This window comes from Apus apus, chromosome 10, assembly GCF_020740795.1.
Source record: "Apus apus isolate bApuApu2 chromosome 10, bApuApu2.pri.cur, whole genome shotgun sequence".
Taxonomy (NCBI): Eukaryota; Metazoa; Chordata; class Aves; order Apodiformes; family Apodidae; genus Apus; species Apus apus.
Window position 1 is genome coordinate 20,935,124 of NC_067291.1, and position 18,427 is coordinate 20,953,550.

Here is an 18,427-nt window from a genome sequence, read left to right on the forward strand (position 1 = left end):
ACTTGGTATAATGCCCCCCAAAGCAGGACTTCAGCTTAGCAGAACTGGGCACCTAATGCTCAGTACACAAAGTCCTGCTTGATACCTGAGTAGATGTGTTTGAAGTCCAGTTGCTCCCCAATAAAAGGAAGACATCAAGAGCAGTAACTGACACATCCTACCTTGTTATCCTTGGCTTCCACCTGCTCTGCAGATTCCTGTATTCTCTTCTGCAAATCAATAATTGTTGTCAAGGATTTATCACACCTTTCTTTCTGGTCTTTAATTTCTTGCTCAATACTGCAGCTCCGTAACTGAAGCAGCTCCTTTTCATCCTTTAAGGAAAGCTCACTCCTCTTGGCCTGCACGGCCTCCTCGCAGGCTGCCTCGTACTTCCTGTGCATCTCCGACAAGTTCTCAGCTATGCAGCTAATCTGAGCCTCCAGAGTAGTCTTCATGGATATGTATTCTGACACGTCAACCACTTCTTTGCTCTCCAGGTCAGTCACAGCTTGTTGGGCAAGCTGGACCTCAGACTGCAGCTTCGAGATCTCCTCACTTTTAACCCGGTTTTCTTCTTCCTTTTCTTTCAAGCTGGTTTTGGTTGCTGCAATTTCTCCTTCCAGCATTTCCTTCATTTGTCTGTATTCCACCAAAGGTACCGAAGACTTTTTTAGGTCTGACAGTTCCTGCTGTAGTTCTCCTACTTTTAGTGTTTCTTTATCATAGCATTCCTTCTTACTCCTGAGGGCTTCCTTCAGGTCCTCCACGGTGTGACCAAGAGCCTTCTTCAGGGCTTCCATCTGCTCTCCTGAGAGATGCTGAGCCTGCACAGCCTGGGGCTGCTCCGTGCTCTCCTGCAGCTCTTCCTTCTCTCCTTTTGCACCCATGTATTTCTGCAGCAATTCTCTCAACTGCTTATTCAGCTCCTCCATTTTGCTTGTGAACATTTTTTCCACCTCACGGGACTTCTCAGCAAGGACATAGTTCTGCTGCAAGTCATTCTGGATGGACAAGACTCCACTCCTGAGCTTTTCATTCTCCTGTTTGCACTTCTTGTTTTCCTCCTCACTCGCTCTGCACTTCTGCATCTGTTCCTGCAACTGTGCCTTCAGTCCTTTCACTGTGGCTTCAAAGCTTTGTTCTCTGTCTGCAAAGGAGGCAACTGGGGCATATTTTGACTTGATGCATTCCTGAATCGTGTCGAGTTCCTTCTTTTGGGCTTCTATTTCTGCATGCAACTGTACAATTTCTTCTTGACCCCTCTTGTATTCCTCCATAACCCCAACATTGCTCTCCTGGAGTCCTTGCATGCTTTTCTTTAAAGCAGTCACTGTAGTTTCATGATCTTTTAAGCTTATACACTCAGTTTGTAACTGATCCTGTAAGACTTTAACCTTATTTTTCAAAGTTCCATTTTCTTCGTTTACCCTCATGAATTCTTGCTTTATGGCTTCAGTTTTTTCCTTCAGCTCTGACAGTTCCCTGGTCGTCTTTTCCAGTGTGTTATTCAAGACTGTTTTAACCTCCTCATGGGTTGTAGCCAACACATACTGATCCCTGAGAGTCTCTCTTATGGCTGCATTTTCAGAAACTAGTTTGCACACTTCTGCTTGTTCATCATCATACTTTTTCTGAAGCTCAATAAGCTGCTTTTCAAGTTCAATGCCATTAGATTTTAAAGCTTCCACTTCTTTTTTGTGCTGTTCTGGAGTCAGGTACACAGCTTGGAAGTGGCTGATACTCTCACTTAAGCTGTCTTTCTCCACCAGCAACTTTTCAGCTTCTGCTTTGCTTTCATTGTACTTCTTTGTTATTTCAAAAAGCTTTCTGGTCAGGTTACTAACAGTCAGATCATTTGTTTTCTTTAACTCTTCGTGAATTTTTAAAGGCACATTCTGGTTTTTAATTTCAGTTTTTAGCACTTGGGCTTGCTGCTTAAGCATCTTGTTATCAACCTGCAATCTTTCAAGTTCCTTCTGCAGAGTCTGATTCTTCTGTAATAGTTCAGAAACAGTCTTCCCAAGTTCCTCACTTTTTTGCTCAAACCCACTCCTCATCTGTTCATGGTCTTCTGGCTTCACATGCTGAGCAAGTTTAGCTTTCTGACTCTCAGATTCCCTCTTTAAAAGCAGGATCTCTGCCTGCAGTTTCTCATGCTCTCTTTCCATCTCTGCTAACTTCCTTGCTTTCTCACTCACTTGGTTTGATAACAAACTCTTCATGTTTTCAAACTGCTCTGAAGGCACAGAGTGGGCCAACTTTGCTGCTGTTTCTTCCAGCTGCCCTTCTAACTCCATGACGTTTCTCCCCCTTTTATCTCGTTCCATCTCCAACTTTGCAAGTTCCTTCTGCAACCTTTTGTTTTCCTCCACCAGCCTTCCTTCATCTCGCTTAAACTCTGCCACCAGCAATTCATTCTGCTTAATCTGGTTCCTTAGCTTTCCCACTTCAGCAGAGGCTCCTTCATACTTTGTTTTCATCTCCTTCAGCTGATCCCTCAGCTCCTCTGTCAGCTTACTGTTTCCTGAAGCAGCTTCATTAGCCAGGTGATCTTTCAGAGCAAGAAAGTGGGTCTGCATTTGCTTGACTTTGCCTTCAGAGTCAAACATTCTTTTCTGTACATCTTTCAAAGCATCTTCCAGTTGTTTTATCTGCCCATCAGATTCTGCCTTGGTTCTGTCACACTCTGCTGCCAAAGCTTTGCATTCAGAGGCCTTATGAGACAGTTCCCTCTGCAGTTTGCTAATTTCTTCTTTTGCTGCACCATAGCAGGCCCTCATGCTGTCAAGTTCTCTCTTTAAAGTTTCCCTCTCTGAACTGGATGATTGGTTAGGCAGGGAGAGCTCCAGGGGTCTCAGCATAGACCTGGACTGAAGATAAATTGGCACAGAAACAGATCCATGTTTACAGGTTTGACAAGTCAGACATGAGCTGTCACACAGATCCCTGTCTTGGACCAACACTGAGGTTATATGAGCATAACATTTGTCCAAGACTTTTTCCTTAGAAACACACTAACCCATCCTTGGCCCCATGACAGAACACAAGTATCTCAGCTTGTAATAGTAAAGACCTTGAACACAGCTCTCGCTGCTGCCTGCCACCCACCAGGCCCTACTGACAGTAAAGTGCAGGTACAGGACAACCACTTCATTTCCCTTGTTATTCATACTTGATCATTCACCTGCTAGAAGAAACTGAATTTATTAAGAGATTTCCCCTGTCTCTCAAGCACGTGAATGTAATTTTAAAGGGAATCAGAACAGAGTACATCATTGTTCACAGAACCTTCTCTCCGAAAAGACTAAGGAAAACAGTCATTTCATTTGCTGTCCAGTAAAGAGCAGCTCAAAACCCTCCTGCCACATGGTCACTGCCAACCTGGGCTGCCCCACCAGCCATGGTGGCTGTTACAAGCCACAGGCCTCCTCCAGTGACCTCAGTGTTCCCAGGACCAGAAAGCAGTGTGTGGCTTCCAGACACAAGGACCTTAAAGCCACTTGATTCCTGCTTGGGACATAGCCTGGGTTGGTTGGGTTTTTTTTGCTTGGTTTTTTGTGCCCACCCCCCCCCCCCCACACACACTTGTTTTTTAATTGCACATAAACTAATTTTAAATGTCAACTAGAAATAAAATTGGAATAATCTTATGCAAAACACGGCAGAAGAGACTGGATTTTTCTGTTACTAGTAAAACATACAAAACACATCAGTGAAAGCTGGCAAAAAAGGCATAGGATGTAGAGATTTCTAGCCATCCCTGATGGAAGCACTGCAGCTGAAATACTCAAATGTAAGAACAGCTTGTCAGTTAGGAACAAGCCCTGTCATATCTGACACACTGAGGGTCTGATGGACCTGGCTTATAAAACTGAACTGTTACTTTAAGAGGTAGGAAGCTAGCAGCAAGTTCTTGTATAGCTGGCAGGAAAAGCATTCTGAATTCTACCTGAATTTAAAGTAGAAAAAAATGATGAGGGAGATGAAATCCCAATTGCACTTGACACTGTGACTGCTGGCCCAGAAGCCTGTTGGTTGGGTTTGAAGGATGCTCAGCACAGAGCAGCCCCTCCAGCAGCACCAGCTCCCAGCACGCAGAGCTATGGCACACGGGAACCCTAGAGGGCACCAGCAGGTAAAACTAAACACAGCAAATACCGAGTCTCTGGTGCTCAGAAGCGACCTCACTGTGTGTACATTTCAGAATCTTTAGCTTTCCCAAGCGTAACTATCTTAGAATTGTCTCCAGTGGCAAAACATTTATTACCTGTGATTCCACGGCAAACGCTTGGCCTTGTTTAAGTAATACATCTTCTTTTCCTGGATTTACAAAGCAAACAGATTTAGTCTCTGTTTAAAAGACAATAACCTAATCACAAGAACTCTTGATTTTCCTTCCTAACTTCACTGCATCCCCTGGGCCTGCTCTGGCTGCAGGCTGCTGGTTTAAGTCCTGGGTATTAAAAGCAACTTCTCCTGAGTTAAGTCCCAGGAAGCCTGGACAAACCCCCAGTAACAGAAACACACCCCTAGAGTGCCAGGCTGGGTGTTGTTCTGCAAAACAGTCAGGAAAGCCACCCTGGCCCAGCACATGAACCCACCAGGGAAAAGCATCCCCTTGCACTGCAAATAAGTGATCCTTCCTGACAGGCAGCCAAACAGCTCTCACAACAGCTCATGACAGATGAAGTAACATTTTAAGTTACACAAGTGCAAGGCAGGCCTGGAACAAGTTGAATGCAAAGAGACTTCAGTTTCTGGACACTGAATAATATCTAATACAGGTGCAGGCTGAGGCCTTGAGCTTGGACTTGCCCTCAAAGCCACCTATGCTCCAGCTTCCAGCAGGACCACAGCTCCCTTGTCATGAGCTGGACCTGAGCATTGTTTAGGATATGAAGAATGGCAAGGGGAAGACCCAGTTTGGAGCACAGATCTTGTGCAGCTTGTTTTTCACGTTACCAGAAGGCTCAGCAGAGCTAGAATGCACATCTCACAGGAGCAGCCACTTGGGAGACTGATCAGTAGTGCCCTGCCCCTGGGGCACACACTGGGCTTTGGATCACAGGCTGGTTTGGGTGGGAAGGGACCTTAAAGATCACCCAGTTCCAACCCCCCTGCATGGGCAGGGAGACCTCCCAGCAGCCCAGGCTGCTCCAAGCCTCATCCAACCTGTTCTTGAACACTTCTAGGATGGGGCAGCCACAGCTTCTCTGGGCAACCTGGGCCAGGGTCTCACCACCCTCACAGCAAAGAATTTCTCCCTCATGTCTCACCTAAATCTCCCTTCTTCCAGTTTAAATCCGTTTTCCCTCCTGCTCTCACTACAAGCCCTTGTCAAAAACCCTTCCCCTCAGCTTTCCTGGAGCCCCGTCAGGCACTGAAGTTTGAGGGGTGGACACACACAGTGGCCTGACTATGGCAAGACCAGGAGATGCCACGAGCCCCCCACCCCATGCAACCAGACACTGCACCACGCGTGGCACGTTCCAAGAACTAAGTTTACTTACTGTTACCAAAGTTACTTCCAGATCCCGCAAAGTCAGCCTAAAAGCAAACAGCAAGAAACACAAACATGTAGCAAAAATCTGAAGTGCATTTTCAGCTCTATGTTAAGCTAGGGACTAAAGGGCATGGAAAACTTTCAGGGAGACAACCACTCAAGACTTTTAACAATTTAAAATTGCTCAAGTATTTACTACTGTAAACACCAATTTTGATACTGCATTTCTAATCAATCAACATACTTCATAGTATTTGAGTTTAGCTTTGAGAGCTTCAATAGTCCTTAAGCTTTCTTCCTGCTGTTTTTCCTTGGTGGTTAGGATTTTCTTCAGCTCATCTTTCTGAAAGAGAAAGAGTGCCAAATAGCCAAAGCCACAAGAACTGCTGGATTTATAAGATCCCAAGGAAATTCTAAAAAAGCTTAGGGAGAAATTCAGCCAAGATCAGCACTGAAAGAATCCCTACATTTTTGCTTCTGAAGTTCTTCCCCAACACTGCTTCTCTACAAGAGGAATCTTGAAGGAGGAGTCAAGGGAATATGCACCAACACAACTTGCTATTGTTTAGTTTTTCACATTTATTAGTCTTGCATTACTGAAAGTCACTAAAGAGAAACTTTTAGCATGAAGCCTGCTTTAAAAGGTGCCACAGGGATTACATATATTATTTCTAGCAATAGAAATGCTGTGCAGCTGTACAAACAGAGTAGACATCAGTAGGTATTTCATTTGGCATTTATAGCTTTTCTTTCCTCTATAGCTTTAAGTCTGATTAAATGCAATAGTCTCCTCCTCTTCTCCACAGTTCTATTACACTTTAAGTTGATGTATCATACCTCATTTTCAAGATCATCTGCAAACATTTGCTCCTGCAAAAATAACAAAAAAATTCCCCCACAAATCATTTTCTCAATAAAGTTTAAGGGGCTCATACACAGTTCATTAGCTGACAAGTCTACATGGTTCTAACTGTTCCCCTTCCATTTACCATCCAACCCCTGGCAAGAGAAATAAAGAGACAGAAACCAAGGATGCTTGGCAGGGCAATGTCTCTTGAACTGCATGTTAGGGAATGTGAATCTCTCCTCAGTTCTCCAGACCATACTGAGGCAGCAAATACAGTTTTTCAGTACAAGATTGCTAGATTGCTGATTTGGGAAAGTAATCAAAAGTCAGTCTGCACTTCTGTTTGTTTTATAAAGGCAACTCTTGAGAGAGTTCAGACAAGTCAATGATTCCAAGAAGAAACAGTCTGTCTACCCATGAGCCAGGTTTAGGGGAAGCTGCCTACAGTTTTGGAATGCACCTCTGCAAAAATACAGTGAAGGAACAAACATGAGCCTCCTCAAAGAAAAAACAAATAAATCTTGCTTTTATTTTCTTCCTCAGTTGTGCTGCTCATTTAGACGAAGAAGAGGGAACTTTTTTTAAAAAAGGCTTCAAATCTGGGTGAAAAATTCCCTGTTCAAGCTTCTGGTTTTGCTAATTGACAATTCTTCTGTGTTTCCACTTACAGTAAGAGCTGGAAGACAAGGAGTGGCTATGACAGAGTACTGACACACAGCATCTGCATTTACTTGTGCAGAGGAAGTTTACTCTCTAAATTACAAGATGCCAACACCTCACAGTTCCCCTTGCCTTGCAAAGTGCAGCCATAAACGTTGCTGCTCAAACGTAGGAGGTGAACGACATTGTAACAGCTCTGCTCACATTTTGAATATCATTATAAGACTAAAAGCTTTTGCAGCAGAAGAAAATGACAGTGACACAACAATAATTTACAGGAAAGCAGTGAAGACCACATGCTAGTTCCACATGCTTCCATTTCTACTTCTACCAGCCCTCCCTGTCAGCACCAGGTCATTATCACAGCTTCCAGGCCAGGTTATTCCAACACCAGGTTTACCTCATTCAGCTGCAGCTGGAGCCCACTGATTCTATCCAGCAGCATCCTCTGCTCCTCTTGCACTTCTCTCATCCTGTCTCTCAAATCTTGATTTTCCAACTCCAAGTCCTAAAAAAGTAAAAGACTGAAATTAAGGAACCCACAACCACCACACTACACACACACACTGGAAAACTAAAGAATGAGGCACAAATTTAACAGTCAGTAAAGACAAAGCCTTGCCTAACAAGACCCCTAATGATTCTGTGTCCTTACTCAAGGTCTCTGCTTCATTCTGAAGTTTACATAAAAGCTCCAGACTCTGAGCTTCTCAGCTCATTCTGGTGTAAGTGCAAGTACAGGTTCTGAAAGTATGAGCAGGTAGGGTTACATTCAGTGCTGACACCACTCAAGAAGCTGCTTATCTGCTGTCTGTTAACAAGTAAAAATAACTAATGTGAAAACAGTTCCTGAAACCCAACCACTGCAGCAGAAGGTGTAAAAGTGCCTTCCTGGCATGAAACAGCAACCTTTAAACGTGCCCACTGCTCCAGCAGCCACAGAATCACTCCAGTAACACAGAACAAACCCAGTGCATGAAATGAGAGCTCCTTGTGCCATCAGTCAGCCCAGTGCTCACATGCAAACAATAAAGCATGTTTACCTCTTGCCTGGTAATCACTGCCTTAACTATAGTAACTACCTTAGCTCAAACCAGAGGGTTGGATTAGAGATCTTTATATTTTTATTACAAAGTATTCCAGAATGCAGGCTTCCATTTTTCAGTGGTTTATTCCCCATAGATTAAACATTGTTTACCTTTTTGAAAACTAATGACATAGCAACAAGATGAGAAAATGAATACTAGTTAGTAGAACAGTTATTATCCAGCTTGTTTTTAGTAAGACACTTAAACAAACACCTCTCTTGAGAATGTTAAAAATAGAGCTTCCTGGTTTGTGACCCTGTGATTTCACTGCAGGCAGAAGCAGAGCAGAGGAGGCTCAGAGATGGGCAGGGTTAAGGCATGAAGAGACCTGCATCCCTGTGTTACACAAGCTTTTTTTTTCCTGAAAAAGCTCACAGCTCATCTGCATAATTGCCCCATGACAGTCATGCAACTAGCTGCTAAGTAAACAGCAATGTATGTGGCCTTTCTTAATGGCATTGCCAACACTCACTCATGCTCAGCTCAGCTCATTAGCATGGCTGCTCGTTAGGCACAGGGGCTACAAGGCCAGCAACCCCCTCACCTGAGCAGCCTGGTCCCCCTGGCACAGCCCCACGCTCCCCTCCTGCGCCCGCAGCCGGTGCCGCCTCTGGGACAGATGAGGGACCTGTTGTTGCAGGAGTGAAGGTTAGTTTCTATTCCTGGTGCCCTCTGAAGACATCCACCTCTGGGGCAGGGGGCTGCTCTCAGCCTGCTTTTCAGGGGCCACTGGGGGGCAAGATGGCCAAGCCCCAGAGCTGGGCAGATGGCTCCTCAGGCCAGCACTGGACGCCTGTCCCAGCTCTAATCCTCAGGATGCACATCATGGAATATTTTCCCAATAGAAACAGACACACCATCTGATTAGAGGGAATCTTCTCAGCTACATATGCAGCTAAGAATTTAAAAACTACTGAGCTAGCTGTGCAGAGCACAACCTTCATCAGCCTCTCAACAGTGCCAGCAGCACACTGGCTCAGTGGTCTGACCTAAGCAGCTTATGCTTTCCCCTCTTTCACTTTCATCCAGCTAGGACATTGCTCTTGCACTGGAAGTCTCTCCAAAGCCTCTCTGAGCAGATTTAACAGAGCTGACAATCATGTCTCAGACTCAGAGCTGTGTTGCAGTACAAAGATGTGGCAAGAAGCCAGCATGCACAAGAAGTTTTGTCTGACCTACAGCCTACACAAGCAGGACAAACCTTAAATTACCAGCCCTGCTGGAGCAGCACCAGGCATTTAGTCAGGATTACTACCCTTGAAATTACAGAATCTTGAAGTATTTCACAATTACTACATAGTCCTCTATCAAATGAGGTACTTCAAATTGAGGCATTGCTGTTGGAAAGAGAATACTGCACATTCCTCAGCTTTACTCCTGGCCTTTCTAGGCCAGCTTCACAGCCAGAGCAGAAGGCCAGTAAAATGCACATCATGCACCTGTAAGCTTTCCCTCTGACATACACTGAAGTTTTTTAATAAAAAACACCTTGGAAAAAATCTTGCCAGGTCAATTAAAACCAATTCAGTTTTATTCCCCCCACCTGTTTTTAAAACATAAGGGGTCTCCACCATATATTGGGAGCATCATCTACAGGAGACCTGTGCAGAACAAGGAGCTTTTGAAGGTGCTGCAGGGACACACAAAAGCCAGATCCTTGTTCACAACAGGTCGATTCCAGCTGCCAACAGCAGAAAGTTCAATCAAAGCTAACACCGTCCCCAAACCAGGCTCAAAAAATCCCTAATCATTCTGGGCCCTGTATGGCAGCTCTTTTTTTCACCCCAACAGGAAAATCAAAGGGCATCATGTTAAAAAACAAGGAAGCTTCACTAGTGTGAAGTCTCTCCCTCACTTTCTCCAGAAACCAGCCTTAGGAGATGCTCAGTATAACAAGCCTTACCTTTTGTTCAAGCTGCCCTTTTTTCAGGGTATCTCTTGCTAAAAAAAGTAACAAAAATAGGAAGTTAAAAATGCATCTCATCCAGGCTCATGCAGCACATTCAGCTATTTATCAAGTTTTGATTTTGGAGGTAATTTCAAGAAATCATTTCCCCCTCCCCAATTAATCAGATATGGAAACATTCACAAGTACAATGTTCCTCTATAAATAAGGCTAAATAGTTCCTATGATCAACACTGCAATGCCAGGTTCAGCAATGTTAAGAACTTCAGGCATCAGAGCCTGTTTGAACCTTAAAAGCCTTATTGAAAACAAGGAGAAACCAAAATCCTTCTTTCTTCTCCCAAACAGGCAGTTTATCACCTTTTTGTTTCAAGGGCTACAGCTGCCCTCCAAAGAACAGCTCCTAAAGACAGAGCAGTGAGGAGACAATTCAGATGGAAGAACAGCCAAGTGGTGTAGCCACCTTCTCTCCTACCTTTGCTGGAATCCTCAAGGGCAGCTTTTATTAAAGCCAAAATGTCAATATTGTCACCGATTCTGGCATAGTAGGCACAGTCATGACCAAGGCCATCAGTCAAGCTAACATCTGCACCATTTCTGAGCAACACCTCCACGGCATCCCTGCAGCCATACTCACAGCCCAGCATGAGGGCAGTCCTGAGGAGGGGAGAGAGAGGGCTCTGAGACACGGGCTGCCCGGGCCTCCCGCAGCAGCCGCTTCCAGGCAGCATCCTTCACACCCATGGCCAGGAGTCAAGGAGGAATCTCTCCTCCATCAAGAGAGGAAACGAAGCTTTAAAAAGCCATTCAGTCAATGTTTAAATATTTGTTACAAAGCAAACAAAAACCCCTGTCCCTGCAGCACTTTGGTGAAACTCTGCATAAACCTTCTGCCTCGGAGAGCTACTCAGTGTTTTGAAAACTCATGGGACTTTTGACTTCCTCTCTACTTAAATACAAACATCACCAGACACAACAAACACAAGGCAAAGTTGAGCCCAAATTCCAGCAGGGCCTGGGAACCCTGGCAGTGCCCCCCAAACACTCCCCAGCCCCAGGGCAGGCAGTGCCCCTGCCTGGGCTTTGTCCCACTGCAGCCTCGGGTCCCTGGCCACCAGCACTCGCCTGCCAAGGAAGAACTGGCAGAAGTAGCAGCTACAATAGAAAACACCCCTTTCCCTGACCTCTCCCATGAATACAGAGGCAAATATTTCAAGGCCTCTAGGGCCCTTAGAGGGTCCAATGTCCCTTAGAGGACACAAGTACTTGACGGAGTGCCAGGGCTGTCATGACCTGTTTTGCATATTGATCCCAAAGGGTGCAAGATGCAGCTTTGTTCAAGGCCTTAAAAAAACCACAACTGTTGCTTCTCTGCTGACAGAAACTAGCCTATATGTATTGTAGATGCAAGAACAAGCAATTTAAAAAGGCCAAGATTATCTGTATTATTGAATCAGCACATCTGCTTCTGAGCTAAATCCCAGGTACTTTTCCACTGAATTTAGTTTGTTTATTCTGTAGCCTGACAGGCAAGGGAACAGCTTCCTACCCTCCAGATGTCAGCAGGCATTCTGACAGCCCTCTGCATGCCTTACCTGTTTTGTTTGTCCCTGGCATTCACATCTGCTCCTCTGTCTATCAGAAGCTGACAGACTGCAGGACGACACATCTGAGTGGCCAGCACCAGGGGTGTCCTCCCATCCTGAGGAGAGAGAGAGAAGGAAAATTAAGGAAAGGAGAGGAAGTAGGAAGCACAAGAGCTCCAGTCAGGTCTGTAAAGGAGAGGGCTACAAACAGCAACTTACCCCATCCTTGGAATTCACTGAGGCCCCGTGATCGCACAGCAGCTGAATGCTAGAGGAACAGTCTGACATGGCTTTCAAAAGAAAAAGAAAGAGCAAGTTACACTGCTGAGAACAGCCCCTGGAAAATAAATCCCCCAGACCTCCTTGGGTGCATTGGTTTCACAAAAGCTCATCCAACTAAGTTACAGCACAACAAGACTCTGGCTCAGTTGTCACACAACCACCTCAAGAGCACATGAAGAAGTCACACTGCTGTTGCACAGGGCACAGCATGAGGGGGGTGCAGACATCCCAGAGTAAAGGTATCTCAACCTAACACCTCTGCTCAAACACTGCTGGTGAAATGTAGTTATGATTTTACTAAAAAACTCATAGGTACCCGCAGAGACTTTCAGAACTGCAGCCTTTGCTAAGACTGTCAAGTTTGTTACAAAGGACAAATGTCATGACAACATAAATAATTTTTTCCTACTACAGTCACCAAAATTAATGTAAGAACTTGACCCATCTGAAAATTAATCCATTCATCAAATCTCAAGTTCATACTGCAGTTACCCAACAGGCACAGCCTTTTACCTGCATCATGAAGAGCAGTTCTCCCTTGAAGATCCACATTCTCTGTTGGACAATTGAACTGTTAAAACAAGCAACCCAGATTGCACTTACAAAACATGAAATGCTTTGAGGTCCGAATTAAAGCAACAAAAAGTTATTTAAGGAAAAAAAATAATCTAATTTTATAGTTGACACACGTGAAGGAAGGAACTCTGGGTACATGCACTTGAGTGCTCTAAACACATAGATCAAAACTTGTAGAAGTAAATGAAGACCATGCAAAGAAAACACAACTCAGACTTTTCACACTTTCAAATGTTTGTTCCCTATGACCAAGATGCTCCACTCCTTGTCATTCCCTCTTCCCTATCCATATCACCACCAGTTCTGGCACCCCTCAGAAAATGCACCATTCACATCTGCATGGTGACATGCACCAAGTGAGTAGAAGATGAAAAGAACACAACAGAAGTTCAAAAAATTCAAATGAGCATAAACTCACCAGGAAGAAAATAAAAAATAAATCACAAAAACCTAAGATAACCCCCCAATATTGTTTCATTAATGAAAGATTATGGATTAATGCCCATCTCTGGAGGAAAGTGCTGCTCTTGAGCAAACCTTTCAGTGTTACTGTCCCCACAGGCAAACACACTCAGAAAAGCAACATTGATCTTTAAAAGACACACAGCTCCAATTTCATTAAGTGGTAGAAACTACAACTTGATTTGATTGTCTAGGTGAAGAGAAAAATGTCTGTTTTCTTTATTTTAGCATTTTCAGCCACCCTCTGGTATTTAATACAAAAATGTCTTTTCCCAGGACTCTCTTATTTTCAAAAAAATAATGTAAATTGTTTTAGTGGCACATCCCGATTTTGAATCGGTATATTTAACAGCACCTTCTTCTGCCTCAGGAATAAAAACTGTGACAAGAGACAAGTTGTATTTTTCAATACCTGCAACAGCTTCTGCAAACACAAAGCATGCCCGTACTTTGCAGCCAGGTGCAGCGCGTTTCTGCCTACAAAGCGAGAACAAAATCCCTTCAGGATCTGTTTTGAACACACATTTAGAAATACCACAGACAAATGCAACACGTCCATGTTGTTTCTCAAAGTCTATTACTAATCATAACACTAATTCATACATTAATTTGTACTTCCCCAAAGCATTAGCATGGTTTTTCATCTAGGGAAAAACCTGTCATTTTCCTCCTCCATAATTCCAGATGCTTCACTAGTGCTCATCATGTCCAGATGTATGAAACACCAAGATAATGTGTCACTAGACTGCTGTGACTCAGATCAATATTCAGATCAGTTTAGGTGTAACAGTCCCTGTCCACCCCCACCAATTCCGGCAGTGCTGTAACTAAGTCCCCTCTCCTGCACATCCTTCACTATTTGTTACACAGGCTTTTCTTACTTGAAAGACACTGAAACCAGGATTCAAGTTCATTAGTGAAATTAATTTCAAAATAATGCAAGTCAAGTGACTCTGCATAAGCATTTAAAAACAATCTCTCATATGAAAAGAGGAGGGTAAGTTACTTCTGTAAGGAAGCTGAAAATGAGAATATTCATTAACCACGTTAAATCAGGAGGTAAAAAAGCTGAGGCAAAATTAGCACCTGCTTCCAGCTACCTCTTCCTTCAGACCTTCACACAAACCCCAGTATCACACAAGGAAATCCAGAAGGTAGCACAGACAGGCTCTAAAGTTCTGAGGGCTCAGTGTGGCTGCACAAACACCTACCACAGCATTTCATTTCCATCCTCACTGTGCATAGTGCAAGTCTCAGTGAAATGCCCTTAGTATTTAAATGAACCCCAGATCTTGTAAAGCCATTCTTGGACTGTTATTCTCAATCAAGAATGCTGATCCCCCCAGTGAGTCTGGTGCAGACTATACATGCCCCTGAAGCTCTTCAGGTCTGCTGCATTCATGAACTTCCGTGGCAGGAACTGTAGGTTCCCCACAGTTCAGGAACAAGGCACACAGATAATGGATGTTTTTGCCAACTACAGAAAGGAGCAACATCCATCCTGTAGTTCAGCTGAGTTCTGCTCCAGAATAAAAAACAAGCTGAGAACCTTTGCAAGTTGCCAGCTGAGGAAGCCTACCTGCAGCATCAGTGGCTGTGATATCAGCTCCATGAATGAGGATGGTGTTCAAGCAGTCCAGGCTTCCCTTTGATGCTACAACATGGAAACTAAAAACAGAAAATACCTTGCTTAAGTACAACTGCTCTACACACAAACTCAGTAACATTAACTAGGAAATCCAAACCTGTACACTGAAAGCATTATACAATACAAATCCAGCCTTGGGCAGCATCCAAATCCATTGAACAGTTTTGCAGACATCACTTGAGGGAACAAGATCACCTTCTTGAGGAGTAACAGTGATTTATCTTGAAAAACCAACGCGCTTTCTATTTCTCTTGACATTCAAATCTGGCTAGAGCAAGGATTAAATCCTGATCTCCACTTTGTTTGTAAGAGTTTTGCTTTCTGGCTGTCTGGCACTCTAGCTCATACGAGGCTAAAACATGACATGATGTATGACATAGATGTATAGATTAAAGAGAGTTTGGAGCAGCAGGAAGATGCAGGAATTTCGGAAGTTACTTACGCAGATCTCCCTTCCACATCTAGTTTGGTAGGACTGACCCCTTTTTTGGCAAGGATTGCTGAAACCTTCTCCACATCGCCCCGCTCAGCTGCTTTCATCAACCTGTCATCATATTTGTTCCAGTCTGTGTTCAGCTGTGGAAGAGAATCAGAACAATTGAGCTTGTGGTGCACCACCCCCCTACTACAGGAACATCCATGAAAAGCTGAATCAGCTGCAACTGGGGGATTCCACAGAAAATACCTTGGTTTGCAGAGCTGTACCTGTTAGGAGGTTTAGAGTTACTTATGTGTAACATCACTGTAGTGTTTCAATCAGGCTGTGACTGAAGGCACAGTGCTACAAGACAGGCTAGTGAAGTCACTTCTAAAGGAGACCTTGAGGACCAGACCTCTCTGGTTCTCATTTTGCTTTGTTCTCACAGGACTAAAACCAAAGCCACACACAGTGGCTCCTTATCCTCATTCTGAAATGAAAGCTTCCGACAGCTTCTCACATGAGGTCATCCTTACACATCTCCCCCTGTTCCCTCTTATCCGATACCAGCTGCCAGCTATTTATAGCTCTCACAGGAGGCTGCCAGGACTGGACGGTTGCTTGTTTGTCTTTATTGTCATCGCTTGACTTTTAACAGTCTAAATAAAACAAAATCAGGTCTTTCATTTCTATATATTCAATATCCGTGCTTCAAAAACTACGAATTACCAAACAAGATGCAACACAAAGAAGCAGAGAAGGGAGGAGTTACTAGAGCCCAAAACAGTATCATTAACAACTTCCAATCCAAGTGATCATCTTCAGTATAAGACTTTCAGTGTTCATTAAAACATATTCCATAGGCAGTGGGGCAGACAAAACAGCAGTTACAACTTTCCCTCCATCAACCCTTATATAGGAAGGGTACCACAGAGAGCTCACCAGGTGGCCTTTGTGAGACAACCAGGACCATGATGAAATACACAGTCAGCTTCATTAGTTCAGCAACACAAGTACTAAATTCAGCCCTTTCTAAACCTAGTTCATTTATCCAGAACAGCTGAGTTTTCCTGGTTCACTCAAAGTTCCACTCCTTTCCACATCCAACATCTAACTAAAATTGATGAAAGAACATCAGAAAAAGCAACAAGCAGAGACTATTTTCACCGTACCAACCCATACAAGCTGCTGTTCCTCAAAACATTCTCTCATCCACTTGCAGGGTGCAGAGTTTGAGGCCACCTCCCACCCCATGTAGCCACAGGCCACTGCCAAGAGAAGCATCCCTCTGCTTCATATGCCTTGGGCCAGGGAACCACCCTCCCCTGCAAGTGCCCAGCAAGCTGATCCCTAAGCAAACATGCCAAGAGGACAGCCATCAAACCAGCTCGGTGACCTGATCTGCCTGCAGAAGGGTCAGGAGGGAAAGGCACAAGCACCCAGCAGGGGATGGCAGTGGATCCAGTGTGACACTGTGCCCTGCCTGGTTCCAAACTAGATGCTGCCAGTCAGCATGGGCACACACATGGGCAACAGCTCAGAAATGCACCAGTTCAACTCACTGGATGTGGCTATTCATAAAAACAGATCTGAACCAGCTCCAGGTAAAAACAGATCTGAAGCAGCTCCATCATGCCCTGGGGCAGCTTTCAGATTTTAATATCAAATGCACTAAAAATAAGCAACAGGACAGAGCTTCTCCTGAGTCAGACTGTTCAAAGGGTCAGCTTTTAGCTAAGTATGATCCACAAGAGATTAACATCACTTGAGCTGTAAAAGAAATTTAAAATTATAACTTTAAATTGCCTGCAATTACCAAAGCATGTAGAGTGCCAAGAGAGTACAAGTCAGTTATAAATAGACCCCCAAACATTCAGTCTCAGAGATTTGTCACACCCCACTTTTTCCTTCTTTGTTTCCAGTTCAGAATTTCAGGTCACAGGCCAAGCATCCAAGCCAAGAGGGCAGAGCTTTGTTCTCTTTGTTGCCAAAACATCCTTTCCAACTTGCTTCATACTTTTCAGGCAATTCTGTTCTGTGACAGGGGCTCCTCACAACACACTCCCCTGCCTCCTTAAAGTCTCAGCAGTTTTCATGTGACAGCAAGAACAATAGATAAAACAAAAGCTATGTACAATTTTCACTAAAAAAACAGTTACATTCTATCAAGACAGAACTACTTTTGCCTTAAGACTGTCTTATTAGCAAAGATCACTTTTTTCAAGATTTAATGTAATAAAGCCTGAAGATACACAGTGCAAAGAGCCAAAGCCAATTAGCTAGTGCTGAGCAGCCAGAGCCCAGAGCAGCAAGGTCTACCTTGCACCAGAGCCAGGGGTTGCCAGGAGAAGGGGAAATAAAAAAACAGAACCAAACCAAAAACCCAATTATTTGTACAATGGAGCTGTAATTACCTTTATTCCCCATTCTCACCATAAACAAGATTACAGCCATCATGAAGTTGTAGCAACAGCTTATTCAGCACAACACTTGCTCAAAGTGATACGAAGTAATAATACAAAGAGACAACTAATGAAATCACAGCCACTAGTGCTGCCCAAGCTAAAATGCAGCACCAATTTGTCAATCAATCAAAACATCCATTAGCTTAAAGGCCAAGCCAGCCTGCCTGGCATAATGAAGTTCCTGCCCTGGTGACATGACTGCTGCACACATTGCCTGGGGGAAGGCAGGACTCCTCCATGGCTTGGCAAGCTTTCCTTTGCTATGCAGGTTTTAAATTTTTAAATATCTTAGAAACTGTACTTGCTCTGCTCCCTCTAAATTCTTTTGCAAATGACACATTTCACATCCTTAGAGCAAAGTGATCCCCCCTTGCATGTCTGCCCCTGGGTTTAGACTGCTGAGTTCCCCGCTTGCAGCTCATCCTCGCTAGAAGAAACTCACTCAAACCTACAGAAAACCCCTCCCCAGCCATTCCTTCCTGCTAGTTCCTACATCTTCCGATTAACAAGAGCATTTTTTAAAAAAATTACTCTAACCTTACTATAAATATTTTTTATTTGCTCAGAACACACATGAAATGTGTGCAATGATGCAATCTCCTGATGATGTACCCAATCAAACATCCTCACCCGAGCATTTCACATTTAAAGAAAATTCCTCGCAGGGAGAATTGTTAGAGATACAATTAAAAAGGAAGTCACCAAAAAAAACCAAACAAAATTCAAGGTTTTGCATTTCTGCACCTGTAAAGTGCTGCCATTGGTATGACACCTAAGATACCTACTGTGTCTTTAGCTGCACGAGAAAACCAACAAGGCATCCTAGACCTCTTGCTGCCAGGAGCAGTTTCTCTCGCATCAGGCTACAAACCACAGCAGCTCACACAGCACAGGCCTGGGCTCCCGCAGGCTGCTTCGAGAACTGGATTCTCTCCACTGCCCTGAACTCATTTTGTCCCATCCTTCACTTAGCTGGGGTCCCCAAGGATATCTTCCCCATCTTC

General features: G+C 44.0%; 1 protein-coding gene across 1 annotated transcript in view; it reads right to left on the minus strand.

Annotated features, from left to right (window-relative positions):
• The window catches only part of UACA (uveal autoantigen with coiled-coil domains and ankyrin repeats), a 33,940-nt gene that overhangs the window by 4,561 nt on the left and 10,952 nt on the right, over positions 1-18,427 (minus strand). The window contains exons 2-16 of the mRNA XM_051628028.1: positions 14,983-15,116; positions 14,472-14,560; positions 13,305-13,369; positions 12,368-12,425; positions 11,792-11,862; positions 11,582-11,688; positions 10,462-10,643; positions 9,984-10,021; positions 8,625-8,708; positions 7,393-7,500; positions 6,323-6,355; positions 5,730-5,828; positions 5,493-5,529; positions 4,250-4,302; positions 162-2,852 (exon numbers count right to left, since the gene is read on the minus strand). Of these exons, the coding sequence (XP_051483988.1) occupies positions 162-2,852; positions 4,250-4,302; positions 5,493-5,529; positions 5,730-5,828; positions 6,323-6,355; positions 7,393-7,500; positions 8,625-8,708; positions 9,984-10,021; positions 10,462-10,643; positions 11,582-11,688; positions 11,792-11,862; positions 12,368-12,425; positions 13,305-13,369; positions 14,472-14,560; positions 14,983-15,116 (3,849 nt within the window). The remainder of the gene's footprint in view (positions 1-161; positions 2,853-4,249; positions 4,303-5,492; positions 5,530-5,729; positions 5,829-6,322; positions 6,356-7,392; positions 7,501-8,624; positions 8,709-9,983; positions 10,022-10,461; positions 10,644-11,581; positions 11,689-11,791; positions 11,863-12,367; positions 12,426-13,304; positions 13,370-14,471; positions 14,561-14,982; positions 15,117-18,427) is intronic.